The 27,840-nt window shown below is 52.2% G+C and overlaps 1 protein-coding gene across 2 annotated transcripts; it reads left to right on the forward strand.

The window, feature by feature from the left end:
- Window positions 1-11,698: 11,698 nt before the first annotated feature.
- On the forward strand, window positions 11,699-27,719 carry RPS6KL1 (ribosomal protein S6 kinase like 1). Of its 2 annotated transcripts, XM_079913965.1 has the most exons (12): window positions 11,699-11,828; window positions 12,276-12,968; window positions 13,227-13,511; window positions 14,801-14,925; window positions 15,886-15,978; window positions 21,664-21,711; window positions 22,107-22,239; window positions 23,033-23,620; window positions 24,070-24,159; window positions 24,326-24,408; window positions 25,802-25,897; window positions 26,165-27,719. In XM_079913965.1, exons 3-12 carry the CDS (start codon window positions 13,376-13,378, stop codon window positions 26,273-26,275), a joined length of 1,503 nt encoding a protein of 500 aa, XP_079770091.1. In that variant the 5' UTR covers window positions 11,699-11,828; window positions 12,276-12,968; window positions 13,227-13,375; the 3' UTR covers window positions 26,276-27,719. The 2 variants fall into 2 exon arrangements, with proteins under 2 accessions (XP_079770091.1, XP_079770092.1); XM_079913966.1 differs by lacking the exon at window positions 12,276-12,968 and having other exon boundaries at window positions 11,761-11,828.
- Window positions 27,720-27,840: the final 121 nt, after the last annotated feature.

The raw sequence follows: 27,840 nt of genomic DNA on the forward strand, positions 1-27,840 counted from the left end.
ATTCATTCATGAACATTTTTTGAGTCTACTAGGACCAGGCATTTTGTAGCAGATACATGTGTGAAGGGGCAAAATATGTTAGCACATGAAAGTCTTTCCAGTGTCCCCACTTACTAAAGAAAATCCCATTCTGGAAGAAATAAGGATAAAGAGAGAGGTCTTAGCTGGAAAGACTAAGTTGTCTACCTGAGAACTAAGAGAGAGAAGACACGATTCTGAGAGAGAAATAAAAGATGCCAGGGCCAGAGCTAGAGAAAGAGCTTGGTGCTCTGCTTGGAGCTTCTGATGATTTAAGACAGCATGGGGAGCGAAGGAAGGGTTTGGGGAATGTTGCTACACTTCCCTAATGCTGAAGGCCCTAATGTTCTTAGGCAGAAACCCAACCCAGTGAAACACCTGGATTAGCTAGGATTACACAGAGATAGCTAAGACATTGTCCCTGCTCCTAGAAAAACTCGTCAAAGGAATCAGATACGCACAGGTGATCACAACAGAAGGAAAGAAGGCCACATAGCTTCAGCAAAGGCAGATGGAGTGCTACTAAAGAAATCCGAGCTGAGCTGATTTACCCATGGAGAAAGTCAGGGCCAGCTTTGCAACGTCAGTGACATTGAGGAATAGGCAAGCCTGAGTGCAGGGAGATGGCTGGGGAAGGTGTTCTAGGTGGAGGCAACCCACTAACAAAGACCCAGAGGTGCCCCCTCCCCCAAATCCAGGGTAAAAGCCAGGGCTTTTCCAGTGGTTCAGTGTGACTGATGCGTAAGGTAGGTGCAGCAGAGGAGTGATGGTTAAGGCCAGAAGGTGGGTTGGGCCCCAGGCGCCATCCTCGGGGAGTCAGGACTTTGCGAAGCAGCGGGAGGCACGGAAGTGTTCTAGGCAGGAGGGTGACGTGATCTTGGAATTCCAGGCTGAAAGAAAATTTACAAATAATCCATTTCCATACCCTCATTTTGCCAATGAAGAAGCTGAGGGCCAGGTGCGTCCAAAGCCATGGAAGTTAAGTGAGTCAGAATTTCACAATTGACCAGTAAGTGACAGGAATGGAATTGAATCCAGATCTGGATCCAAACTCCGTGCTCTCTACCCCTCACCGCATCATCTCTCCTCAGGATGGAGCGCAGAGGAGAGGAGGGGAGGAGAACTGTGTCTGCTCCAAACCTAAGAGGCAGGCCAGACATCTGCGTGGTGGGTCCACAGAACGGGCCCCTCTGCACACACTGGTGGGAAACCGAGGCTCCAGACAGGGCGGTGACAGGACAGAGCCTTGGTGTGGAAGACGGCTCTGTCAGCACCGGAGCCCGGCAGCTGTTTTCCTAGAGAAGGCCGACCCTTCCCTTTCCTGAGGGAAGCCTGGAGTGTGCTCTCCCTACCCCGACGCTGGCTGTGACAGGCAGATGAGGGCCTGGTCCCTGCTAGCCATCTGTGGATCCCACCTCACAGGCCACAGGGCTCCAGGCCAAAAAGATAGTGTTTCTAGCCCCTGAGGTAGCTTTTTACCATGGCAACCACCAGGCAGGACAGTCCTGCGGGGAGGAGGGTGAGGGCTTCCCCACGGGCTGGGCACCCTCCCACCTGCATTCCTCCCACGGAGAGGGCGTTACCTGGGTGACGGGCAGAGGGCCCTGCGGCCATACTGACCTTCCGTCGAGGCACTTTGGAGAATCAGCCCCTGTCCTCACTGGACTCGGAAGAGGAGAGTCCCCCACCGCCAGCCCCCATCTCTAGGCCTATCCCTTCTTCTCTCCCATCTAAGGCCCCGGCTCCCCCACCCCCACCCCCACCCAGCAGTCAGCCCGGGCCCCCCATGAGTCACCGTGTGAGCCACTCAGCAACGGGAGCCTCTGTGCTCACACAGCCAGGCCGGCAGCCCTGGTTGTTTACAGACATGTAACCGCCTGACGCCCCCAGCGGGGGTCTGAGGTTTAGACTGTAATGATGGTGATATCCGCCCCTCCTTGAGCTCTTTATCCCTCCCAAAGCTGTCCCTGCCACAGTCCTCTTCGGAAGCCTGTGAAGTCTTTTCATTTGCCAGACAAGTTGGAAGGAAGTACTGAGAGGGTGAGAAATCTGCCCGAGGAATTCCAGCCCCAGAGTCTCTGGAGGGTCCAGGGGGCTGACAGCTGGCCGCGGCTGCCACACAGCGAGGCAGAAGCTGAGGCCTCGCGGGCTCTGATCGGCTCGTGGACCCCGGGCCAGCCCTTTGGGGTCATGGAGGTCATCACTCAGGAGGGAGGGCCCAATCGGAACCTGAGGGTAGGGGGGAACCTGAGGGTAGGGGGGCACCCGGTAGCTATGCCTCCCCCACCCCAGCTCACTGGAAATACAACTTCTCACCAGACCCGCGGAGGTAAGGAGGGGATAGCACTCTTCTCTCACAACCAAGTCCTGAGTCCCAATCCAGGAAGCTCTGGGTGCCTTTGGGATCCTTCTTTAGAAACCAGTCCTGGCCAATCAGGATTAGCTGTAGCACAAAGACTCCCCCTGGGCTGTTTCACTGAGACCCTTCGTCTTCATGTATGTGTGGACTGCCCTGCCATCTCTTCCCTTCTCTTTCCTTCTCTTCCCATCCTCTCAGGAAAAGATGGATTGTTATGTGGCTATAGTAACAAGTAACTCTTAGCACCAGTTATCTACCCGGCTTCTTCTATGACCACTTGTTTCAGTAACCATGCTCCTGGAGCCGCACGCTCCAGCAGTCATAGCCCACCCTTCTGAGAATAACCAGTCAGCAGCGACCTCACTCCATTGACGGTGCTTCTAGAGCCAAAGGTCGACCATTCCTAAACACTCTGAAAGTTGACCCATCGCTGAACTCCACGCTTCCCCAAAGCCTATATGAGATGACCTCTCCCCCTTGCTCAGAGATGCCTTCGCAGGTACAGCTCTCTTAAGCAAGCAGTACACTCAAGACTCCTGTTTCTGATAGTGAGCGGTCACATCTTCCTTTAAAACTCTGCCCCCCACCCAGAGATTTCCTATAACCTATCACAAATTCCTCCAAAATCCAGAGAACGAGCAATACATTTTTTTCAGCTTTGGTATAAATTTGGCCTAAGCTGGGACCTCAAGTGCCTTCCTTCTTATCCCTCTGCCCTCCCCCAGCATTCCAGCTCCATCCTGGACCCACATGGAGCATCCACAAGACAAATAAACCTCTCTTTTGATAAAGTGGATCACTTCCCTTGGCATAAATTTGGGCATGTTGCGTTATGTCAAATGACCCCCTCCTCCTCCCACCACCAGGCATGAAGACAGGGAGAAGGGAGGAGGTGGAGGAGACATCCTGACACCGAAATGAGATCGTAATATATTCATGATGTTATAACTTGCTTCTTAAACTTAATATGTTGTAGACATTCCCCACAACGATAGATATTCTTCTACGATATAGTTTTGTAAGCACTGAATTGCTTTGCGTCACTTGGATATCCCGTAATTTGATTACTTGATCTGTTGCTGGATATTTAGTTTCTCTTTGTTGTTTTTGTAATAAACAATACTATGATGAACGTCCTTGTGGATATGTCTTTGTGTGTAAAAGTCTTTCCCATCATAAAAATAACAACAGCAGCCGGAATTAAACCCAGACTTCAATGGCACGTTCACCCTCCAGGGGCCTCCCTATCCCAGTCTTGTGCTTTAGATCCACGTGTTTTGAGATTTGTCTATATTTTCAGTCTCTTTCTTGGCATTTCTACTCACTATCATAACACAGCCCTGCGAAAGTGATTCCAGCGATTTCCATGGTGCCAATCAGAGTGTCCAGTTTTCATCTTACCCAACAGCACACAATATTCTGAGAATTAAACTCCCAGTCCTTTCCTCAGCCTACAGGCCTCCATGAGGTCAGAGCCCTGTCCACCTCCCCAACCTCATCTCAAGCCATGTCCCCTCTTTCTCTAAAGCCTAACACACTTACCTTTTCTTAGTTCTGGGAATTTGTAGTACCCCCCTCAGGGCCTTTGCTCATGCAGTTTCTTATGCCAGGAAATCTTTCCACCCTCCCACGCCCAACTCCTTACCCTTGCTGACTAATACACATGCATCATCCACAACTCAGCTCAAAGACACTTCCTCAGGCAAGTTTCCCAAACATCCCTCCGCATCAGACTAGGTCTAGCCCACCATTAAAGGCTATGGAGCACTGTCTACTTCCTTGTAGCATTAATCACTATATCCTGAAAAATAATTATATATTTTCATGTATATATATATATTTTTTTTTTCATATGTAATTTTTTTTTTTTTTTTTTTTTTGTGGTATGTGAGCCTCTCACTGTTGTGGCCTCTCCCGTTGCGGAGCACAGGCTCCGGACGCACAGGCTCAGTGGCCATGGCTCACGGGCCCAGCCGCTCCGCGGCATGTGGGATCTTCCCGGACCGGGGCACGAACCTGTGTCCCCTGCATCGGCAGGTGGACTCTCAACCACTGCGCCACCAGGGAAGCCCCCATATGTAATTTTTTTAAATTAATTTATTATCACAAATAATATACGAGTTTACTTTGCCCTTTAAAAACATAGAACATTACAGGTATTGCAGAGCTTTATTTGACCACTACCCAGCTCCTCCCCCAAGTCTCGCTCCCTGCCTTCCCCCACTTCCTAGATAACATCACTGTTATGAGCTTAAGATGATCAGCATCGTGGCTCAGAGGTTCGGTTCTGGAGCCAAACTGCTAAGATCTGAGTCCCAGTGCTTGCTCCTACTTCCTATGTAACCTTAAGCAAGTTACTTAATCTTTCTCTGCCTCAGTTCTATCATCTGTAAACTATGGATTAATAATATTAACTAAGGGTGTAGGATTAAGATTTATATGAGATGTTCCATGTTAAGTGATTGGGGTAGTGCCAGGCTCATAATAAGTGCTGAGTAGAAGTTAGCTATTACTATATGTGATAGTTAATTTTACGTGTCAGCTTGACTGGGTCATGGCGTGTCCAGATATATGGTTAAACGTTATTTCTGGATGTGTCTGTGAGAATGTTTCCAGATGAGATTAGCATTTGTATTGGTAGATTCAGTAAAGCAGATTGCCCTCCTCAATGTGGATGAGCGTCATTCAATCCACTGAGGGCCTGAATAGAACAAAACAGTGAAGGAGGGGAAAACCCACTCTCTCTGCCTGACTGAGCTGGGACGCTGATCGGAGACTTATGCCCAGTGTTCCTGGTTCTCAGGCCTTCAGACTCAGACTGGAGCTAGGCCAGGCTTTTCTAGGTCTACAGCTTGCAGACATCAGATCAGCAGATCATGGGACGTCTCAGCCTCCATAATTGCACGAGTTAGTTTCTTACGGTAAGGAATCTATCACCTATTTATATCTATCTATCTATCTGTTTATCCAACCTATTGGTTCTGTTTTTCTGGAGAATCCTAATACTCTATAATATATAGATCGTATACAGTATTTTTGTGTGTGTGTAGTTTAAAAATATAAATATAGGGACTTCCCTGGTGGTTAAGAGTCCACCTTCCAATGCAGGGGACCCAGGTTCGATCCCTGGTTGGGGAACTAAAATCCCACATGCTGTGGGGCGACTAAGCCCGCGTGCCACAGCTACTGAGCCCACACACTCTGGAGCCCACACGCTGCAATGAAGAGCCCTCAAGCTCTGGAGCCTGCACGCCACAACTAGAGAGAAGCCCGTGCGCCACAAAGAAGAGCCTGCATGCCGCGACTAAGACCCCACGTAACCAAAAAATAAAATAAATAAATAAAAAATAAATATTAAAAATATAGGACTTCCCTGGTGGCGCAGTGGTTAAGAACCCGCCCGCCAATGCTGGGGACATGGGTTCAATCCCTGTTCCGGGAGGATCCCACATGCCGCGGAGCAACTAAACCCGTGTGCCACAACTACCGAGCCTGCGCTCTAGAGCCCGTGAGCCACAACTACTGAGCCCGTGCACCACAGCTACTGAAGCCTGTGCACCTAGAGCCCATGCTCCGCAACAACAGAAGCCACCGCAATGAGAAGCCCGCGCGCTACCACAAAGAGTAGCTCCCGCTCGCCGCAACTAGAGAAAGCCCATGCACAGCAACGAAGACCCAACGCAGCCAAAAATTTTTTTAAAAATTATAAAAAATAAATACATAAATCAAAAATATATATAAATATAAATGGCATCATATGGCAGGTAGCTCTTAGGAACTGACTGTTTTTACTCAACAATATGTTTTTCAGATCTTGCATGTTCGTACACAGAGATTTAGTTCTGTTTCATTCCTTTAAAATGCTGAATAATAATAATAACTCAATATATGAATATACCACATTTTATTAATTCATTTCTACATTGATATTTCACAAGATACTAAATTTGGAATTTTTTCCAATTTTTTAATATTGCAGGCAATGCTGCAGTGAATATCCATGTATATCCTTATGTATCTTAGCAAGTGTTTTTTTTTTTAGATTAAATGTCTAGAAGTGGAATTGATAGGTCATAGATTATGTGTATTTCCATTTTAAATAGTTCTGATAAATCACCCTCCAAAATATGCTAATTCACATATCCCTCCCCACCAGGAATATTTAAAAGGCGATTTCTACCTGAAGATCGTGCTGATATTCTTCGATACTTTCTTCTAAAATTTTGAGGTTGCTCTCTTTTTTTTAATTTAGAATTTTAAACTTGAATTTATTTTTGTATAAGGTATGAGGAAGAGATCAATTTTTTTTCCTTAAGTCAGTTGTCCCGACACCTCTCATGAAGAATTCATCCTTAGCCCACTGGTTCGAAATGCCTTCTTTATCCTAAGTCAAATCCCCTAGATACATGAATTTTTTTTTTTTGGACTCCAGTCTATTCTTGTCTATTCATGTGTACCAACGTCACCTCTTTTAAAAATTGCAGCTTTATAATAACTCTTTAGATCTGGTAAGGCAAGATCCTAACCCCCACCATTTGTTTTTTTCCAAAAAAACTACTGGGCTATTGTTGCACATTTTCATATACTGTATAAAATCATCATGAGATATTATGTATCTGTGTCTTTACTACTGTTTTTCTCCATTAGAAAAAGAGCTCCAGGAAGGCGTTTTTGTTTTGTTTTATTTACCACCATCTCCTTACTATCTAGAACAGGGTTAGGCCCATAGTAGGCCCTCCATAAGTTTTTGTTGAGGGAATGAATTAACACATGGATTTTAGAAGCATCCTGTCAAGTACTACAGAGTGTTTTTAGTATTTTGATTGAGATTGCATTGAAGTTTTAAATTATTTTGGAGAGAATCAACATCTTTACGACGATAGTCATTCCATTATTGAACACAGCACGTCTCTCCATTTTTTGTGACTTTCAATTTTATTATTTCCTCCATGAAGGTCTTATATACTTCTGATTAGTTTATTCATAAGCATTTCATAGTTTTTGTTACTGTGATGAATGGGATCTTAAAGTTACTATTACATTTTCAAATTGTTATTGTTGATATATAGAAAAGTTCTCTTGATTTGTAAATATTGAACCGTTCTAACTCACTAATTGTTGCTCTGGGTTTTCTAGGTGAGTAATCACATTATCACAAATAATGGCAATTTGGTCTCTTCCTTTCCAATCTTTAAACCTCTTCTTTTTTTTGTTTTGGCTTGTTTGTTTGTTTACATCTTTATTGGAGTATAATTGCTTTACAATGTTGTGTTAGTTTCTGCTGTATAACAAAGTGAATCAGCTATATGTATACATATATCCCCGTATCCCCTCCCTCTTGAGCCTCCCTATCCCACCCCTCTAGGTGGTCGCAAAGCACCGAGCTGATCTCCCTGTGCTATGCAGCAGCTTCCCACTAGCTAGCTATTTTACATTTGGTAGTGTATATATGTCATTGCTACTCTCTCACTACCTCCCAGCTTCCCCTTCCCCCCCTCACCCCGCATCCCCAAGTCAGTTCTCTTCATCTGCGTCTTTATTCTCTTCTTTGTTTTTAATTTCTTATCGTGTTAGTTGTAACTTCCAGTATATTGTTGATGAGTAGAGGTCTTGGCTCTTTTCTGACTGCACTGGGGTATCATTCAAGATAGGTCAAGGTTTGCTGCAGTAACAAACAGTCCCAAAATCTAGTGGCTCAACACAATCAAAATTTATTTCTCACTTACACCTATATTCAACACAAGTCATGGGTCAGGGAGGGGTTCCTTATTGTTATTTCTCAGAGACTCAGGCTGATGGAGGCTAAGCACATGGACGTGTGCTTCCACAATCACTATGGCAAGAGGAATTATGTACTGGCTTTTGAAGCTTCCACCCTGAAGTAACTGCTGTTCTGTCCACTGACATTTCAAAGCAAGTCGCATGGCCAAGCCTAACTTCCAAAGGGGTAGGGAAGTGTGATCCTTCCATATGCCAGAAGAACAGCTGGACCGTGGGAATGCTTCTCACGCTCCACCGTTACACATGGTGTTTGCTCTAAGTTTCTGGTAGATAACCCTTTATCAAGTTTAGAAGTAAGTGCACGAGTTTGTTTAGAACTTGTTAAGTAAAGAGTTTGTCCTTATCATGAATGAGTGTTAAATTTTATCAACTGTTTTTATGTCATCTGTTTGATGTGTAAATGTTATTTTTCTCCCTTAATTTGTTAAGGCATTTATATATGCTGTTTCTTTACCCAGAACATTCTCCTCCACTGTCCTCTTCAAACAGTTTTCCTGGTTAATTCTCATTCTTTAGAGCTCATTCACTCAGCCAGCCAATATTGATTGAGCAATGCTATGTGCCAGATGTTGTTCTAGGCACCTGGGATACATCTGGGATACAGAGCAGATAAAGGTCTTGCCCATGTGGATCTTACACTGGGGGGAGGAAAGAAAAGAAACGTATAAAATAAATAAGTAAATTAGATAGCATGCCAATAGTCTTGAGTACAACAGAGAAGAAGCAGAGCAGGGCAAGGGAGAAATGGAGATGTTGGGAGGGTATAGTCAGAGTAGGTCTCTCATGACATCAGGGCAACGACTCAAAGCAGGGGCAGAGTTTACTAGGTAGGTATCCAAAAGCAGACCGTTCCAGGCAGAGGGTAGCAGTGGGGCAAAGGCCCTGGGGTGGGAATTGCCATGTGGGTTCTAGGAGCAGTGAGGAAGTTCCGGGATTGAAGCTGAGTGAGTGAGCCTGGCAAGGGATGAAGCTGGAGAAATAGTAGAGGAGGGTGACTGTGAGGGCCTTAGAGGTCATAGCAGGGCCTTTGAGTTTTTCTTGGACTAAGATGGGAGCCCTTGCAGACTTTTTTTTTTTTTTTATTAACATCTTTATTGGGGTATAATTGCTTTACAATGGTGTGTTAGTTTCTGCTTTATAACAAAGTGAATCAGTCATACATAAACATATGTTCCCATATGTCTTCCCTCTTGCGTCTCCCTCCCCTTGCAGACTTTTGAACAGAAGGACAGAATCTGACTGAGCTTTGAAAGGATCCCCCTGCTGCAGTGGTGAGAACCACCTTTAGGGTGGCAAGGGTAGAAACAGGAAGACAGGAGGAATCGCCTACGATAACTCAGGTGTGAGATGAAGATGCTCCTACGAGAGTCATAGCAGTGGAGGTGGTGAGAAGTGCTGAGATTCTGGATACATTCTGAAGGAAAAACCATGATGATATTCTAATGGATTAGATGTGGAGTGTGAGAAAATAAGAGAAGCCAGGATGGCTCCAAAACTTTGGCCTGAGCAATGGGAAGGATGGAGCTGGAAGAGTGGAAGAGGCTTTAGGTGGAGAAGGTTTCAGGTGGGGGAGGATCAAGGGTTCAGGTTTTTTTTTCTTTTTCATTATGATAATTATTTTATTGAGATAAAATTCACATATCATAAAATTCACCTCTTTAAAATGTGACTTCTATGGTTCTTAGAATATTCATGAGTTGTGCAACCATCACACTAATTCCAGAACATTTGTTGACCCCCCCAAAAGGAACCCATACCCATTATCCACTCTCCTTCCCCCCCTCCTAGGCATCTACTTTCTGTCTCTATGTATCTGCCTATTTTGGAAATGATATATAGATGGAATCATACAGTATGTAGCCTTTTGTGTCTGACTTCTTTCATTCAGCATAATTTTTCCAAGGTTCTGGACTCTTTGAATTTGAGGTGTTTTATTAGACTATTAAATATTTAAGTCTGGTAGAGAGGTGAGGGCTAAAGGATACAGAAACTATAAGATATCTGTAAATAGATATACAGAATCATCAATATATGGAAGAATACTACTTAAAATCATGAGACTAGGTGCAATCCCTCATCAAGTGAGTAAGGACAGAGAGAAGGAAGATGCCCAAAACTGGCACACTCGAACATCTGGAAGAGAAGAAGCCATCACAGGGGACAGAGAAGGGGCTGCTGGTGAGAGGGAGGCAATAGAGAGTATGGGTCCTGGAAGCCTGGGGAGAAAGTGCATGGACAGAAGGCTGTGATCACCTGGGTCAGATGCTCCTAAGAGGTCAAGTAAGATGAGGACTGAGAAATGACCATTGGGTTTAGCACCCAGGAGGTCATGGAGCTCCTGGTTGACCAAGAGCTATTTCAGAGGGATGTTAGGGAAGAAAACCTCATCAGAGCGGGTTCAAGAATGAGTGGGAGAAGAGAAACTGGAGACAGGAGAGACATCTCTTTTGAGGAGTTTTGCTGGGGTGGTAGATAGGAGAGAAGTGAGGCCAAGAGTGTTTTTTGTTTTGTTTTCAAGATGGGAGAATCAGCATGATGTTTGTTTCAGACAGGAATGAACGATGCAGTGGGAGCCAAAAATTAATGATGTAGGAGAGAAAGGGGAGAATTGCCGGACGGGGTTCCTTGAGGAGGTGACGGGACAAGATTGATCCCAAGGGGAAGGTTGGCCTTTGATGGGGCTCGGACAGGTCATCTGTCGAAAGAGATGGGGAGACAGTATGTGGGTGCAGACCTGGCCAGAAGGCAGATAGTAGGCAGGGTAGGAGTCTGTGTTCCTAAATTTTCAAGCGATGGAAGAAGCATGGTCTTTGGCTGAGTGAGGGGGAGGAGGTGTTGGGAATTAGAAGGGAATGGAGTGAAAAGTTATCTAGAAGAGAGCAAGTGCACTAGGGAAGAATAGTGTGAGTCCAGGCAGCATTAGGGTGCAGGTGAGGTCTGTGTGCCCAGTTCAGATATCACCCCCTCCTGAAAGTCTTCTCACCCCCAGACTAGGTCACTCCCCTTGCTGCCTCATGGCCCCTGTGGTGCTTCTCTCTCGCAACTCTGATCACAACTGGAATGAAATATCAACTGCATTCTTTAATTCTTTAATCCCTGTAACCCTCCCTAGACTGTAAACCCCATGAAGACATGAGCAGAGACTGTCCCCTCCGTCGCGGTATCTTGGCATCTAGCTCCTCCCACACAGTAGTCTCTCAATACATAATATTTAAATAGTTGAATAAATGAATGAAGTAATGGATGAGAAAAGTCCTGGAAGCTGCATGTGTGCTTTTAGTCGGCCTAGATTTCTGAAGCAACTCCTTCCGCATCCCTGTGAGATTCTGGACCTCCTCTTTACGCAGTTTTTACCCCCACCCCAATCCCTTCCCCGCCCCCCTTCCCTTCCCCCCCCCCTTCCCCCCCCTCCCCCAGCGCTCCGTTTTGCGGGCGCTTCTGCTTTAAGGGCCCCGCAGAAGTCGAGCCGGGCGCTGATTGGTGGTTTATTCTAACGGATAGAGGATGAGCTCATCTGCAACCAATGACCGAGCTGCATCCGGCCAGACCCCTGCACCTGGGCGGAGGGCTGAAAGCAGCCGCCCACGGTGCAAGGTCCCCCGCGGGGGCGAAGGGGCAGTGGCGGCCGGGCTGGGTCTGGCCACGCGGACCGAGCTCCTGGCTCGGGCAGGTACGGTGTTTGCCCGGCTCCTCCTCCATCCCCCTCCCCTAGGAGAGGATGCCCCCTCTTCTCACTCCCCCAGCCCGCCTTCCTCGGAGACCCCCGAGAGGCGGTGCACCTTGCGTACCGGGGACTCGCGGGTTGGACGCGACGCTTTCTGGGTCCAGGCGCGGCTATGCGGTTCTGCCCGGAGGGACCCGGCCCGGCGGGTGGTCCCGGAAACCGGGCCCTGACACAGAGCAGCCCGCCCTGTCGGCCTTGGTGCCTCTGAGCACGGGACTCAGCGCGGCATGTCCCTGGTGACTAGGCCGAGTGGGGAGGGTGCGGCTTCCCTTCCCCCCTCCCTCCACCTCCTGGCCGCATCCTGGCCAGAGTTCAGCTCCCCGCTGGCTTCACAATGTGGGTTTTCCTCCCCGCCCCACTCCCCATCCTGTTCTCTCCTCCCTCTCTCCACAGAGGCAGAAATGACCTGGAGTTGGCAATTTGGGCCCTGCTCCTTCCCAGTGGGGCCTGAGGGAGCGAAGGTGCAGAGGCTGCAGTGAGGGGCAAAGGCAGCTCTGCTGGCCTCTCTCTGAGCCCTTTCCTTTCCTGAAGACACTGCGCTTATCCCTTTGGCCACTTGTATCGCACACTGCTCAGGGAGGAGCTGCTGTACGGTCCTTGGAGGCCACGTGGCCTCCTGACCTTCTCAGAGACAGAGCCAGGAGGCCAGAGGCATCCCCTCCCTAGGGCTGCTTGGGCTCTGACCTCATTCCTCTAACTCCACCCAGAGTGGCACTGAATCTGCCACTCAGTCATCTCATTTGCCCGCAGACTTTAAGGCCAAGCCCTGTGCCCGGCTCTCTGCCTGGCTTCTTGGGGGTCCTCACTCCCTGGCCACACTGACCTCAGGACCTAGGGAAATGAAATAAAGCAGGGGCAATCCATTCTGTTCGAGGAGGTACCATGGAGCCGAACCTTGAAGGATAAATGAGATTCCCATGGGAGGACCAGGGAGGGGAGAACAGGCAGGATGGAGGGAACAGTATAAGGAATGGCCTTTGGGCCCCGGGCCCTGGCTTCAGCCTCAGAGTGTGTGACCTCCATGTTTAATGTGTATAGAGGCCCTTTGCAGGCATATCCTCAGCTCTCTCCAGTGCTCAACACATAGTAAGTGCTCAAGAAATACTTGATGAACTGAATTTGAATTGAAAACAAAAAACCCAGAGCCCAAAGCATGTTATTATTCTGTTATTACCACCACTTAGGAAAGGTCTGGCTCAGTGAGGGATATTACCCACATTAGCTCTGATCCCTCCAGCCCTTGCACGTGAGCATTAGTCTTCCCAATACTCAGTGGAGGAAACCAGGGTGCAGATGGGGTGTTACTCCCAGCAGGATTCTCCCTAATGCCTCTGCTCATTCCAGGTCCCTGCTCCAGGGCAGCCATGAGCCTGGTGGCCCGTGAGTGTCCCCCTGGCCCTGGCCTGGACCCCGAGCCCTGCTCATGAGTGCGGTCCCAGGCCCTAGTGTACCGGGAGCAGATTCGCAACCGGGTCACTCCAGGGGCATCTGACATGACCAAGCGCGACTACCTTGTGGATGCAGCCACACAGATCCGGCTGGCCCTGGAGCGTGATGTCAGTGAGGAGTATGAGGCAGCCTTCAGCCACTACCAGAATGGCGTGGACGTTCTGCTCCGAGGCGTAAATGGTGAGGCTGGGGCTGGGCAGGGACGGAGGCCGGTGGTGAAGGGCTCATCCCGCCATCTGTCCATCTGAGCTGGGCGAGCAGGGCTCTCTGTGTGGGCCCTGCAGGGCCTCTGCAAAGGACAGTAATAACAGTTCTCATTTATCGAACGGTTCCTATACACCAGGCGCTGGTCTAAGGGCTTTACTTGTATCAACTCATTTCCCATTCACAGTAATACAAACCACTGTATATGTTCTTGCATGTACTTCCAAATATATAAGAATGATTTTTATTCCTGTTTTCCAGATGAGGAAACTGAGGCACAGGGCAGTTAACTAGCTTGCTTGAGACCCCACAGCTGTCAAGTGGCAAAGCTGGGGTTTGAACAGTGTGGGCTCCAGAGGCTGTGCGCTTAGCTCACTCAGCTTGCCCGCCCCTGGAGCTGGGCTGGGGTCCTGCCCTCGGGAGGCTTGCATTCTAATGGGGGGAGATTGATGAGTTGATGATGGACTATTATAGTCCCAGGTGGCAAGAACAATGAGGAGGAACTGAAGGGAGGGAAGAGGGAAACTGAGGCCAGATTAGGCTGGCATAGGGCGTTTTCTAGAAGTCAGAACCCTAATCTGAGTACTGAAGAATGGTGGGCATGTTGTCCAGCTGAAGGGCTGGGTGGGGCTCCAGAGGGAGAACCGCACAGGCCTGGAGGTGAGAGGGGAGGCCTGTTCAGGGAAAAGGAAGGCATTTCCAAGTAGGGGGAGAGGCTGGCCCTGAGGCCACTTGGAGACCCCTGAGGGTCTTGGTGGCCAGGCTGGGGGTAGGAGTCAGGCCCCAATTCACGCTTCCTACCCTCCCTCCGATGAGACCTCTCGACACCTGGGCTTCGTGCCTGTCCAGTGACTTCCTTTACCCTCCCGTCCTGATCCCCATTCTGGCCTCTTTCACACTGGGCATCAGAGATAGATAGAACGTGTGCTCTCTGGGGGCTTCTGTCTCCTACTCTGAAAAACGGACATGGAAATCCACACTGTGTCCCTTCCCAGGGTGTGATGGTGGCCAGCGAGGTAGTAGGTGCCAACTGTAAAGTGCTGTAGGCTGAGTGGCGACTGTGGTTCCCAACCTCTCCTGCCACCATCCCTCCTCCTCCTCCCCTGCTGGTCTCCCATCCAGAGGAGGACCCAAGGACAGAGGTGGGGTCAGAATCCACTGAGCAGCATCAGAAATAGGCACTACCTCCTCTGGAGGGCAGAGGGCGGGCAGTGGGAGCCCAAACCCCAGCGTCCTCCCAAGGACAGGACCCCTCCTCCCCACAGTCGACCCCAACAAGGAGAGATGTGAGGCTGTAAAGCTGAAAATTACCAAGTACCTGCGGCGGGCGGAGGAGATCTTTAATTGCCACCTGCAGAGGACGCTGGGCAGTGGAGCCAGCCCTGGCACGGTAAGGAGACCCCAAAGGCCTGAGGGCTCTGAGGGGAGAGAGCTGAGGCCCTCACCCCACAGGCCAAGGAGCTGTCGCCTGCCATCCCGGGCGGCAGGCAGACGGTGGAGAGCACAGTTCGGCTGGTGTGTGTGCCAGGGCTGCCCTCCTCCCCGCTCCTGGCTTCCTCTCTATCCCACACTCTCCGTAATTCATTCATTTGCAAACGCTTAGTGAATCATCTCCAGTCCAGTCTTACGCCCCCACAGAGTACACACACACACACACACCTCCCTACCCTCACGCATGGCCCGTACACGTGCTCACCTATGCGCACACTCAGGCTCCCAGATCTCTCTGTGTTTGGCTGGGCTGCAGTGAGTATTCGGAGCAGACACAAATACCCACGTGCGTATACACACACATGAATATGTGCATATATAAATGTGCAAAAGTCCTCTCCCCATACGGCTTTTCTTGACCCAGTGGGCACTCAGACAGGGTTGAAGATGCACGCACACTTCTCAAGCCCACAGGTGTGCACGTACACACCCCTTCTAGGCTTGCTGCACCTTGTAAGCTGCTTCCCCCAAAGCAGGTGCCTGGGCCACATGCCTTGGTCTTCGAGGCGTGTTCCCCGAGATGCACATGTTCCCAGGTTACTTCCCCCCTCCCTGGGCGTATCTGCCTCCTGTGGATGAGGCTTCTGAGAGGGGGTTTCTGAAGCCCTGAGAACTCCCTGTGTCTGGGAGGAGGGCTAGGTGGGGACCGAGCTGAGAGGGTGGCCTGGCCACCCTGGACCAAGGCCAGCTTCTCTGCTCAGTCTGTCCCTGTGAGGTGGGCCCTGCCTGTACCCTGGTCCTGCCCTCTGTGGCCACTGCTCTCCTGGCAGCCGGGGCCCTGCCCACTGCCTGCTGAGAAGGCTGTGGCTGAGTAGGACTCACCCTGAGGCCACTATGTGGCTCTCTCCTGCCTCTGCAGGGTTTCAGCAGCCTGAGGCTGCGGCCCATCCGCACACTGAGCTCTGCCCTAGAGCAGCTGAGGGGCTGCAAGGTGGTTGCGGTCATCGAGAAGGTGAGTGAGCACCGCCCGAGGTGTGGGAGGAGGTGTTGCGTATAATTGGGAGGGGCAGGTGTTGGAAAGGGGTCAGAGGGTCCAAGGGGAGGAGAGTGGCTGTGGCGGTCCCCCACCCTTCCTCCACCCCAGCCCACACCAGTCAGCTCTGGAAAGGAAAATGTGAGGAAAAAGCAGAGGCGCGCAGCTCCTCTCCACAGCCCGCCAGCTCAGACGCAGAAAGCCACTCCCTCCGGGGCCCCCAGCCAGCCCGCGCTGCCCTGCCTGCCTGCCCCAATTCCACTTCGCCAGGGCTGCAGCCAGGAGTCTCCCCACCTAGCACAGCCCAGAGGTTCCTGTGGTGGGAGTGCGCTAATCTCCAGAAACCCGTTCTGCGGATGGTCGAAGTGGGCTGGTGCCTTGTCCAGGGCCTTGGCAGCTCTGCCCTTTCTCTCCTGGCTCCTCCGGCCACCCCCCCCCCATCCTGACCCCATCTGGGATCTTTTCCCTTAATTCAGGGCAGACAGGAAGATAGGAGCTGACAGCCAAACCTGAACCTGGGACACTCTTCAGAAGGACAGACAAGTTGGGTCAAATGAGATTTGAGCCAATATTGGATCGCTCTCCGCCCCAGCCCAGGGATACCTAAATATTTGCTAAAGCGTTTTTTTCCTCAAACTGGCTGTTTATCAGAATCCCCTCGGGGAGCTTCCTAAAAATACAGATGCCCGGGCCCCATCCCAAACCCACTGAGTCAGAATTTCTAGGGTTGAGCCCAGGCACCTGTAATTTAAAACACTCATGGGGGATTTGGACGGGTCTGGGAGCCCGCAGAGAAAAGGGGACCGGTGTGTGCTCCCCGACATGCCAAGGGTGAAGTGCTGGCCGGGCTGGCACCGCATGGCCACAGACGAGCTCCTTTCCCTGTCTGGGCGCTGGTTTCCTCATCTGGAAGTGGAGGTAAGGATCCTCCCACCCACCCCCGCCCCACCCAGCGTGATGTGGGAACTAAAGTGAAATGATTCGGGGGAAAGGCCTAGCACACGCTAAAGCATTTGATACAAGTTTGGTGGCCGTGAAGGCGAATGGCGAGAGTGTGTGGCGAGCAGGCTTCCCATCCCAGCCTTGCTCCAGCTGCTGCTCCCAGGTCCCTGGAACAGGCCCCAGTCTGTCAGCCAAGGCCCAGCAGCTTCCATCTGCCCAGCCCTTCCCTCCCATTGCGCGAGTCCACGTGGCTTGGCCGCTTCCCCGGGCAGGCGGAGGAGGTGACAGCCACCACTGTTTCCCCGTGTGGGATCCCACCGAACCAGTGGTGTTTTGGAGAGAGGGGTTCTGGGTCAAATAAGTTTTGGAAACAGTGAGTTAAAGTTACATTACTTCCGTTTTTTAAGTATAGGAAGTTTCAAGCTTTTAGGATGCAGATGTACACAGTGAATCTCCAAGAGGGAGGTCTGTGACAGTATTCCCCGAATTTGAATTTAACCCCGGACACACATGTGCAAAGCATTTTTGGAATCCCATATACTGAGGCCTGTGCATATGGGAATTAGAAATTCAGGCCAAGCCCAGCCATTCTGTCTTGAGAGTGCCCTCTTTTCTTTCTTTTTATATACTTTCTTGGGCACTCAATTTACTTACTCCACCTCCCTCCTAAAATCCTGCTTCCTTTTTCTGAGTCATTCCCAAGCCAGAAACACCAATCTCCTCAAATTAGGAGAGGTGTTGGGGCCACTGGGCCCAGGTCCCTGCAGCCAGGCCTGGATGAGTATCACCACATTCCATACCACAGCTCTGCCCAGGCAGATCTGGGCAGGCAGGTGGGAGGGCAGTACCAGCCTGCAGCAGCTCGCAGACTCAGGGGGAGCAGAGGGCCTGGCTCAGGAAGCCTTGAGTGCCCCCAGAAACACCCCATTGTGAGGGTTAAAGGGGCTGGGGAGCGGGGGTCCCTCGGGACCGAAGAGATACTGGCAGGGGTAGGGGGTGGCAGGGAAGAGCAAGGAGGGTGGATCAAGGACTAGGCAGGCAGCAGGCCAGGAGAGCCAGGGTCTGCTCTTGGGGAGCCTGGGGGGCTTGGGACACAATGCTGCCTATTTGCTGAGCTTTGTCCCGGAGCCAGGCCCTGGGTCAGGGAGGGGAAGAAAGAGCAGACCAGCCAAGTCACTTCCGTGTTTTTGGCTCAAACACAGGGGTGTTTTTTGAATTATTGTTAGTTATCAGCATTTAAAAATTGGCAGGTTTCGTAGAGAAGTCCAGATTTCCTACTTATCCTGAGAAATCAGAAGCTCTGGAAATGCTGCCTCACATTCATGTCAGCCGGAGCAGAGGACGGGCTGCCCGATTTAATGGGGCACCTGCCCTCCGTCGGCCCCTTTCTCATCCTGCCCATTGGCTCACATGCCCAGCCCCTGTGGACCTTAGTGCTTGAGAACCTGCTTGAAACTTCTGGATTTGTTTGCTCCAGGAGGAGTCCTCCTGGCCTTGATACTGTGGACATTTTAAAAGAAAGTGTTAATGTGTTTCACCAAAGCTTTCACTGTCCCTGAATCCCGAGAACTCAGTGGGTTTCATTTTTAAAAAAGAGATTTCCCTTTTTATTTTTTATTATTTATTTATGGCTGCATTTGGTCTTTGTTGCTGTGCACGGGCTTCTCATTGCGGTGGCTTCTCGTGTTGCTGAGCACAGGCTCTAGGTGCGCGGGCTTCAGTAGCTGTGGCTCGAAGGCTCTAGAGCTCAGGCTCAGTAGTTGTGGCTCACAGGCTTAGTTGCTCCGCGGCATGTGGGAGCTTCCCGGACCAGGGCTCAAACCCGTGTCCGTTGCGTTGGCAGGCGGATTCTTAACCACTGCGCCACCAGGGAAGCCCGAGATTTCCCTTTTTAAAAAGATGAACGCAGGCACCCTTCACCAGAACTGCCTTCCGCCTTCCCGATAGCAATACTCACCTGACATTCGTAAGGCCCATTCTAGTTTGCCAAGCTGTCGCATTAAACCCGCTCGGTCACCCTGGGGAGGAGAAGGGTTATAAACCTGTGCAGTCCGATACAGTAGTCACCAGCCACGTAAGACTATTTTAATTCATTAAAATTAATTAAAATTAACTATTCTATTTCTCAGTGGCACCAGCCACCTTTCAAGGGCTTGATAGCCACATGTGGCTAATGGCTTCTAATGGACAGTGCAGATATATAATATTTCCATCATGGCAGAAAGTCCTACTGGACAGTGCTGCATTTTTTTAAAGGTATTTATGTATTTATTTATTTTGGCTGTGCCAGGTCTTAGTTGCGGCACGTGGACTTCTTAGTTGTGGCATGTGCGACCTTTTAGTTGTGGCATGCGGACTCTTAGTTGTGGCATGCATGTGGGATCTAGTTCCCCAACCAGGGATCGAACCCAGGCCCCCTGCATTGGGAGTGCCGAGTCTTTCTTACTCACTGGACCACCAGGGAAGTCCCTGGACAGTGCTGCATTTTAATCATTGTCTTACAGAGAATGTAACTGAGGTTCATAGAGGTCAAGGGACAAACTAGTGCTCTATAGCACAGAGCAAAAGAGGAAGGGGATTTTTTTTATTTGCTTGGTTTAATGGGAAAATGCCCCCTTTTGAAATACCATGAAAGAGAAAGGAGTTTAGAACAGAAAAGAAAAAAAAAATTCCCCACCATCCTGTCTAATTCCAAGATAATCACTGTTAATGGCTTGGTCTAATTCTTTCTTGATAGATGTGTGTGTATATATACATTTTTTCTTCTCTTTTTTAACACACTTGTTTCAATGTACTGATCAAGTTTTATTTCTGGCCTCCACGACCTTCACTGCTGTTTTTTTGTAAACGAGAAGACTTGCCCAAGACAAGACAAGGTGGAGGGGAATCCCACTTGGCAAGTGGCAGTAGGGAATTATCCGGGGTGTCAGCACTTGTGGGAAACTGTATTATCCTAAATGACCCCAGAGTTCGTTCTTTCTTTTTCAAGCTTTGCGTAAATTTGGCCAAAGCGCGGGGACTAGGCTGAACTCCATCTCTGGCTGTTGGAGGAGAGACCTCTAGTGGCCAGAAGGGATGCCTCACGCCTGCTGCCCCTGTGCTCAGAGTCCACCACCTTCATCTCACTGACGATGGGGAAACTGAGGCCCAGAGGGGAAGGCATGCACCAGGTCACCTGGTTGTGCCCCTATTTGCAGTTATGTCTCCAGGGCTCCGGGATCAGCCTGTCTGGATTCACATCTTGGCTCTACTACTTTTTAGCAGGGGGACCGTAGGCAACGTAACCTCTCTGAACCTCAATTTCTTCATCAGTAAAATGAGTCACTAGTAATGCTCACCTGGTAGGGCCGGAGAATGAAACTAAATGACCTAGATAAAGCCCTTAGCGCAGAGTAAATGCTATATAGCCAGTGTGGGGTTCCCCTGTGATGATATTAATAATCGTCCCTGTAGACTATTGAGAGCATGCGATGTGGCAGGCACAGGCTGCTGCTGTACTTGAGTTGCTCGCTTTAATAGAATCCTCCTAATGGCCTTCTGAAGGAGGTACTGCTATGACCCATTTTGCAGTGAAGAAGGCCAAGGTTCACAGAGGCCATGTGACTTGGCAAATGTAACTGACATTCCCACCGCCTTTACATTCTCCAAGGGCCTTCCCATTGGTGGCCTCAACAAACCAGTGATAAGGGAGGGTGGGCATTTGTAATTCCTGTTTGGTAGATGAGAAAATCAATTCACTCACCCAAGATCTGAACCCCAATCCTAGGCTGCAGCCTTCGTCACTGTCCAGTGGCCTGGCCTCAGGGCCTGGTTCCCATGTGCCACTACGGGGAACGTGTGCAGGGCAGGCTGACGGCTAAGAAGTCACAACACCAGGGTGCTGGCCTTGCCCCCCACACGCCCCTCATCTGGGCCGAATCTTCCGCTTTCCTCCCCTGACGTGTCCTCTCCTATGGCTGGGGTCCACCCCTGCCCACCATGGAGATGAGTCTAGGGCCCAACTCCAAACAAGGCTCTGCCCAGCAATTGGCAGACCACTGCCTCCAAGCAAAACCAACAGGAGAAGGGGTGGACTGCCCTCCAAAGATAGCCTCCAGAAAGAAAGACCATTTAAGAGAAGGGGCTAGGGGCAGGGGACGAGACCTGAAGGAGCACGGCAAGACCACAAGGTCTCGGGCACCACTGGGGCCACATTCTCAGAGCCTTGGCTTCTTCACCTGTAAAATAAGAGATCAGAGAAGGTGACTGGCTCTGAGGTCCCTTCCAGCCATGACACCCTCGGACCGTACAGGATGGACCACTCAGCATGCATGCGGGAAGCACCGACTACCTCCCTGTCCTATGCAGGCCTCTGGGAGTACAGAGCTGGCCATGTGGTCCCTGCCCTCTCGGAGCTCACAGCCCAGCGGGGAGACAGGAAATTAGGCACAGTGTGATAGGGTGAGCCCAGAGAGCACTGGAGACAGAGTAGGAGCCCCAGCCTAACGTGAGGGTTGGGAAGGCTTCCTGGAGGTGTTACCTGAGCTAAGACCTGCAGATCTAACAAGGGTGGATGAGCAGGACAGGTTCGATGTCAGTTTGGCGGTGGGGGGTACACTCTGCACTACCAAAGCCTGGCCTCCCAGCCCAGCCTTGGTGGAGGACCCTGGGAGGCTGGGGCTGGGGCCATGGAGTCCCGGGAACTAGCATGTGACTTGACTAGTGCCACCTGGACCTCGGCAGGTGCAGCTGGTCCAGGACCCAGCGACTGGAGGGACCTTCGTGGTGAAGGCAGGTGCCGCCCAACCCCCTGCCGTTCTGCATTCCCCTTTGGACTTTCTCAGAGCTCTTGGAAACCTCTACCCCCTGGGGAACCTCTACCCAGAAGCCGTATGGGAAACCCACACTCCCTCCAAATCCAACAGCTGTTTGTTCTGCCCCCAGCATGCACCCCGCCTCCCAGAAATGTGCATGTGCGCACACGCACACACACATTGCCTCATCCTTGGACCAGAGATGGGAGGGCCTGCCTTCCAGGGTGTAAAGAGGGTCGAGGGTCAGGTTAGGAACTGGGGTCAGGCAGCTGCTCTCCAGGGTGGCTCCCACCCTTCGTCTGGTTGCCCCTGAAGAGCAGAGCAGCCTGTGGCCAGTCCCCAGCTGATCTGCCTGCTCTGCTCCCTCCCCAGAGCCTGTCCAGGTGCCATGCGGTGAGCCGGGAGCGGCTGACCATCATCCCACACGCCGTCCCCTACATGACCAAGCTGCTGCGGTATTTTGTGAGCGAGGACTCCATCTTCCTGCACCTGGAGCATGTGCAAGGTGAGGGGGCCCTGTCAGCTCCTCAGGCCTTTGGGATGTCGTCCTGTCTCATCCTCTTAAACTGCCGAGCCCAGATGCCCAGCACAGACCAGGGGACCCAGCCTTCCTGGAGGATGATGGCTGCTGGGGGCTTCTGTGTGGTGCCAGGGGGGCAGGGGACGTCCTGGGAGGATGTTCACATCTTGGGCGGGTGAGAGGGCATTTATGCAGATGTCCCCTTTGTCACCCTCTCCTCCAGTCTTGGCTCTTTTCACTTTCCTAGTCTGTGCCCACCCCTCAGAGTGGCCCCGTGGGGTGATGGTGCTGAAGCTGTAAGGACAGGAACTGGGTCACGTAGCAGATATTTACTGATCAGCTATGACTTTTTTTTAAAATGAGGTACACCTCTCTGGGTCATGATATACAGTCGTCGCAGGTCCGTGCCTGGCCTTGTTTTTATTTTACTTACTTAAGCTTCATTACACTTTTCTCCCTTAAAAAAAATTATAATACATTGAACACTGGCGAACCCACCACCTAGACCAAGGACATTAAGAATAATTTACATCTCCTTAGGGGTTAAGCACCTATTTTGTGCCAGGTTGTGAGGCTGGGGCCACTTTAGGTGGGTGGAGAGGAGGGGAGAGGGCATCCTAGGCTGAGGGAGGGGAGGGAGCAGAGGTGAGGACCTGGAAGGCAAAAAGGGTCCGTGCCCAAGACGGGGGGCGGGGGGTGGCGGGAGTGGGAGAGGGACCTGGGCCCCACGCTCTTTTACTCCTGTCCCCATGCTTGCTGCACCCTCTGCACGGCCCAGGAGGCACTCTGTGGTCCCACCTGCTCTCCCAGCCATGCCTCCAACAGTCTGGGACTAGGTCTGGCTCCAGCCTGGAGAGGATGAAGGCTCAGCTCGACTCCCGACTCAGCCTCCAGACCCCAGCTCGCTTCCCACCTGGCCACACCTGCCTGCAGGACGGAATCCCCCTGGAGCCTCCCCGGACTTCTCAGAGCCTTACCCCGGCCAGGGGGGCCGCAGCCATCAGACCCCAGAGAGAGGCTGAAGGTGAACCCTCAGCCGGGACCGGCCCTTCCTGCTCCTGGGACCTTCCAAAGGCCCCAGGTGGCCACCTGCACCACCAAGCCAGGCGGGGGCCCGGCCAGAGCTCTGATCCGGGGCCCCCTTGCGGGCTCCCTTGGGTTCGTGCAGGGGCCGGCCGGGTGCTGGGGGGCTGTGGCCGAGGCAGAGGTCGGAGCCGCCCCTCAACCGGTGGAGCCGCCTGGAGTGTGAGGGAGGAGCAGGTGAGGCAGTGGGCAGCCGAGATGCTGGTGGCCCTGGAGGCGCTGCACGAGCAGGGGGTGCTGTGCCGGGACCTCAATCCCCGGAACCTGCTCCTGGACCAGGCAGGTAGGAGCCCTGGGCCCAGGGGGAGAAGAGTGGGCCCTCACCCTACCCCACCCCTCCGGCGGGAGGCCCCCGAAGCCTCAAGACAGAGAAGGAAATTTCCCCAAAGTCAAGCGGATGCAGAGGTTATCTGCTTCTTCCCTTGCCTCCCCTCCCCGGCCTTTTCAGGAAGGACTCTGCTGAGCCTGGTTGGTCAGGGTTGAGCTTGGGAAACAAACCCTTTCCCTCGATGAGCTCAGGGCAAGGCTCCTGTGAAGACCAGGTTGTTTCGGGGCCTTGGCGTTGCGGGGGGGCGGGCCCTTAGGGAGCTTCTGCCCAGCGCAGCCGCTGGCCCCTGCCTTGTGGCTGTTGGGAGAAGCGCTGGAGTCCCCTGCGTCACGCCTGCAGCTCCAAGATGACTAATAGCAATTTTTGTCCCCTTTTATTCCTCCCTGCATGCACTGCATGACAAGGCCACATCCGGCTCACGTATTTCGGCCAGTGGTCAGAGGTGGAGCCCCAGTGCTGCAGGGAGGCTTTGGACAAACTCTACAGCGCCCCAGGCAAGAAGGGAAGGGGTAGGGGGTAGCCCTTGGGTGTCTTTATGTGGGTTGAGCCAGGGGACTGAGGATGATGGAGGGACCTGGGGCACCTGGGTAGGGTGAGTGGAGGGGAGACACGCCTCCTTGGGCAGGCGAGACTGAGACACGTATGTTCTTGTTCCCACAGAGGTGGGTGGGATTTCTGAGCTGACCGAAGCCTGCGACTGGTGGAGCTTTGGGTCTCTGCTGTATGAACTGCTGACGGGAACGGTGAGCGGTGTGTGGGCAGGGTGTAGGGCCTCGTGGGTGTCACTGAATGTAGGAGGGGCTGGGGTTAGTCCAGCCAGTCGGTGTTGGGGCAGAGCCTGTCTCGTTCCCGGAGACCTGGCCGTCGGGCCCAGTGTTCTGCCAGCACAGCTCCCGCCTCCATCGCCAAGACCATGAGAGACCATGGAAGCCACTCCCACCCGGGCCATGGCCACACTTCGCACCGCTGCCAAATGAGTGGCTATAGCTAGGGAGACTGTCAACTCAGTGAGAGTGGAGTCGGGATGATCAGGGAAGGTTTCTGGAAGAGAGCGTCCGGGCCTGGATCTGGAGGGAGGGTGGAGTTTGACACAGCCCTTTTACTTAGAAGGCCACCGGATCATCCCCCAAGCCTCCTCTCCCCGCTGCTCACTCCCCGCATCCACACCCTTCAGAGCTATAACCCCCAGACTTTGGCTGGACGACCAGAGAGAGGGCCTCCTTCATCCCAGGCTGGCAGCTGCCCTGTCCGGCCTGGGTCAACCCAGAGCTTAAAGTTCCCCTGGCAAGTACCCTTGCTCAGGATGATGGCCTCCGCCCTCCATCCTCCCTCGTGAGCTCAACGCCACACCTGGGGCTGGTTAGGTCGGGCAGCAGGGAGAGGCCAAACTGCATTTGAGCAGGAAATGCCCCGAGTGGATGCAGTGTGACCGGAAGTCCAGATCTGACTGGTCCCTCCTGGCTCCCTCCTGGTTTGGTCCTGTAGCCAGGGCCTTTGAGAGTCCTGGCTGCACACAGCCCCACAGAGTGGCTCTCTCCTCTTGGCCTCCCACCACGTCTCCAGATCAGGGCTTCTGGCCTTCCTCCTGGTCGCTTCTTGCCTCTCTTCCTGACCTCCAGACAGACCTCTCTGCTCCCCGCAGCTGCACCCTTCTGGAGCACAGAGAGGTCCTACCTTCTTCCCTCGCCACAGCCCTGCCTTGGCCCTGGCAGTAGGACGCCATGTCAAATGAGTCGCCCATGGAAATTTTTTTTCTGTAAGGAGACAAGTTTCAGTGCTATTCCTGATAGAGTGCCTGCCCTGACTGCAACCCAAGACCGATGTTTCTAGCAAGCTTGGAGCCAGAGGGACCTGGGTTCAAACCCTGAACTCAGCACAAATCCCTTGACCTCTCTGAGCCTGCTTCTTGTCTTTAAAATGGGGGTAATAATACTTACTCTGAAGGTTGTTGTGGAAATTACGGATAATGGGTCTCAGGCATCTTCCGCAGCCTGACATGCAGTAGATCCAAAGCAAGATGCAACAAGCAGCAGCATCATCATCCCCATGAGATGTGACACAGGGGGAAAAAGATAAAACCTGGCCGCCATTGGAGTGTACAGACCCTCCTGGGGTCGCCCCCGTGTGTCTTCCCAGGCGCTGTCCCAGAGCCACCCCTCAGGAATCCAACCCCACACCCAGCTCCAGCTGCCCGAGTGGCTCAGTCGCCCCGCAGCCTCCCTGCTGACTGAGGTGAGGTGTGGCTGGGCCGGAGCAGGCAGCTTCTTTGGCCTGAGGGTGGACAGAAGGGAGGACAGAGCCCTGTGTGTGAACAAGCTGCCCAGCGTATTAAGTGTCTGATGTGGGTGCAGGAGGTTAATGGGGACAACAAATTTCTATATGTTGGTGGCCAAACACCAATGTCTCCCAGGGTAACACTGGGGGTTCTGTGGGCCGGGCTGGCTGGGAGCAATGGGGTTGGGAAGGCCTGCTCAGTGCTGACTGGGCCTTTCTCCACAGCTGCTGAAGTTTGAGCCCGCCGGGCGCCTGGGCGCTGGAGGAGGCGGTGTCAACAAACTCAAGTCCCACCCCTTTTTCAGCACCATCCAGTGGAGCAAACTGGTGGGGTAACCGGAGGGGGTGGAGTAGGCAGTGGAAGCAGCTGGACTGGTCTGGATCTCCTCTCTTCTCTTTGCCTGCCACCCAGAGCTGGCCATTCTAATCAGCGGCCCTCGGGCAGAGAATGAAAGGCAGCTTGCCTTTCCTGGTCGGGCCCCTCCCTTGGGCCTCAGAAGTCTCTTCACTGACCAGGAAGGGCCTACGGAGTCCCCCAGCCACGTCCTGGAGAAACCCTTCCTAGATGGTGCTGAGCGGGAGGGAGAGAGAGATCTCAGCCTGTTAGGCAGCTTGAACCCCTCCACCCATCAGTCAACAGTCACCTGCTGAGTGCACACCCTGGACTTGAACTTGGACCTACCATGTTAAAAGGTGCCTTCCTTTGCATTAGCTCTGAGCTACTGACCACCTGCTGAGCCGTGAAATTTTGTGACTCATTATCTGCCATGTGACCCACTCGGGATGTCTCTGGAGACTCACCTCAGGATACTAGTCCACCGGCTTAGTGGTCCCAAACCAGGGCTGCCCTGGCTGGTCATCTTAACCATGCAACTAGTGGGCCTCTTCCACCAGAGGCTACTTTTGCAGGGGGTCGGGAGGCTGGGGAAGCAGGCAAGAAGTCTGTAGTGGGCATGGGGTGGGGTGAGGGAATGGGACAGGACAACCCATTCCCCCCTCCTGACCATGCCCCTTATCTTGTGATTACAGACTTTGGAGAGCAAAAGGAAAGGAGGGGAGGAAAATAAAGATAAAGAGGAATGGGGGGAGAGAGGAAGGCACAGCTCTGCCACTTAGAGAAATTTTGGAAACAAAGAGCTCCCTTCCCCAGCTAGCCCACCCATGTGGAGAGAAAGGAAAACCTGCCCCATGGGTCTGAGGGGAGACCGCCATTCAGTCTCCAGGCTGAAGCCACTTGAAGAAAAGTTGTACCCACTAGGACTCCCTTCTCGGACGTTCGTCCTGTTTACCATTTTGCATTTTAGTCTTGAGGGTCCACTCAATCCACTGCCCACTGTGACTTCATATCCTTTTGAAATGAAACCACAGAACACATGGAATGATTGCCCAAGCTTTTAGCCGGAAGCAAAATGTTTCTGGTCTCGGAAGAACTGGGGTAAGTAGTTATCCCCAAAGACAATTCCCTCCCCAGATTTGGGGGCCTTCTTCCTCTCAGGACTCACCCTGTCACTGGGGTGTGGCATCTAAGACAAACTTCCACAGATCTCCACCAACTCCTTCCCGCCTGCGTCTCCGGCACCACCAGGTGGCGCCTCTGACACCACCCTCCAGTCTGGCTGTGGAGGCCCAGCTCTAAATCTGGGGCTGGGGACCTGTTGTGGGCATGGCGCGAAGCTCCTCAGGCCCTCTGGACGCGTCTGGGGGACGTGGCAGGTGCAGCCTTTGGAAGGTCCTGGCTCTCCCTGGGGCTTGCCCACGTCCCTCCACCCCGACTCCAATAAAGCCTGCTGTTGCCTCTGGTGTCCTTGCCTCATTAACGCAATGAGAGGGGATGGGGAGATGGGAGGGTTCCTCCAGAGCAAGCTCCATGATAACCAAGAGTGTGCTTGGATCCTGCTAGG

This window comes from Stenella coeruleoalba (genome assembly GCF_951394435.1).
Source record: "Stenella coeruleoalba genome assembly, chromosome: 2".
In the NCBI taxonomy this organism is placed as follows: domain Eukaryota; kingdom Metazoa; phylum Chordata; class Mammalia; order Artiodactyla; family Delphinidae; genus Stenella; species Stenella coeruleoalba.

Bases quoted from the DNA above. Each gene is read 5' to 3' on its own strand.
- RPS6KL1 (XM_079913965.1), top strand. From the start codon at position 13,376: ATGACCAAGCGCGACTACCTTGTGGATGCAGCCACACAGATCCGGCTG. The intron at 22,240-23,032 runs GTGAGGGGGCCC...TGCACGGCCCAG, and splicing joins GCACCTGGAGCATGTGCAAG to GAGGCACTCTGTGGTCCCAC. The intron at 25,898-26,164 runs GTGAGGTGTGGC...CTTTCTCCACAG, and splicing joins CAGCCTCCCTGCTGACTGAG to CTGCTGAAGTTTGAGCCCGC.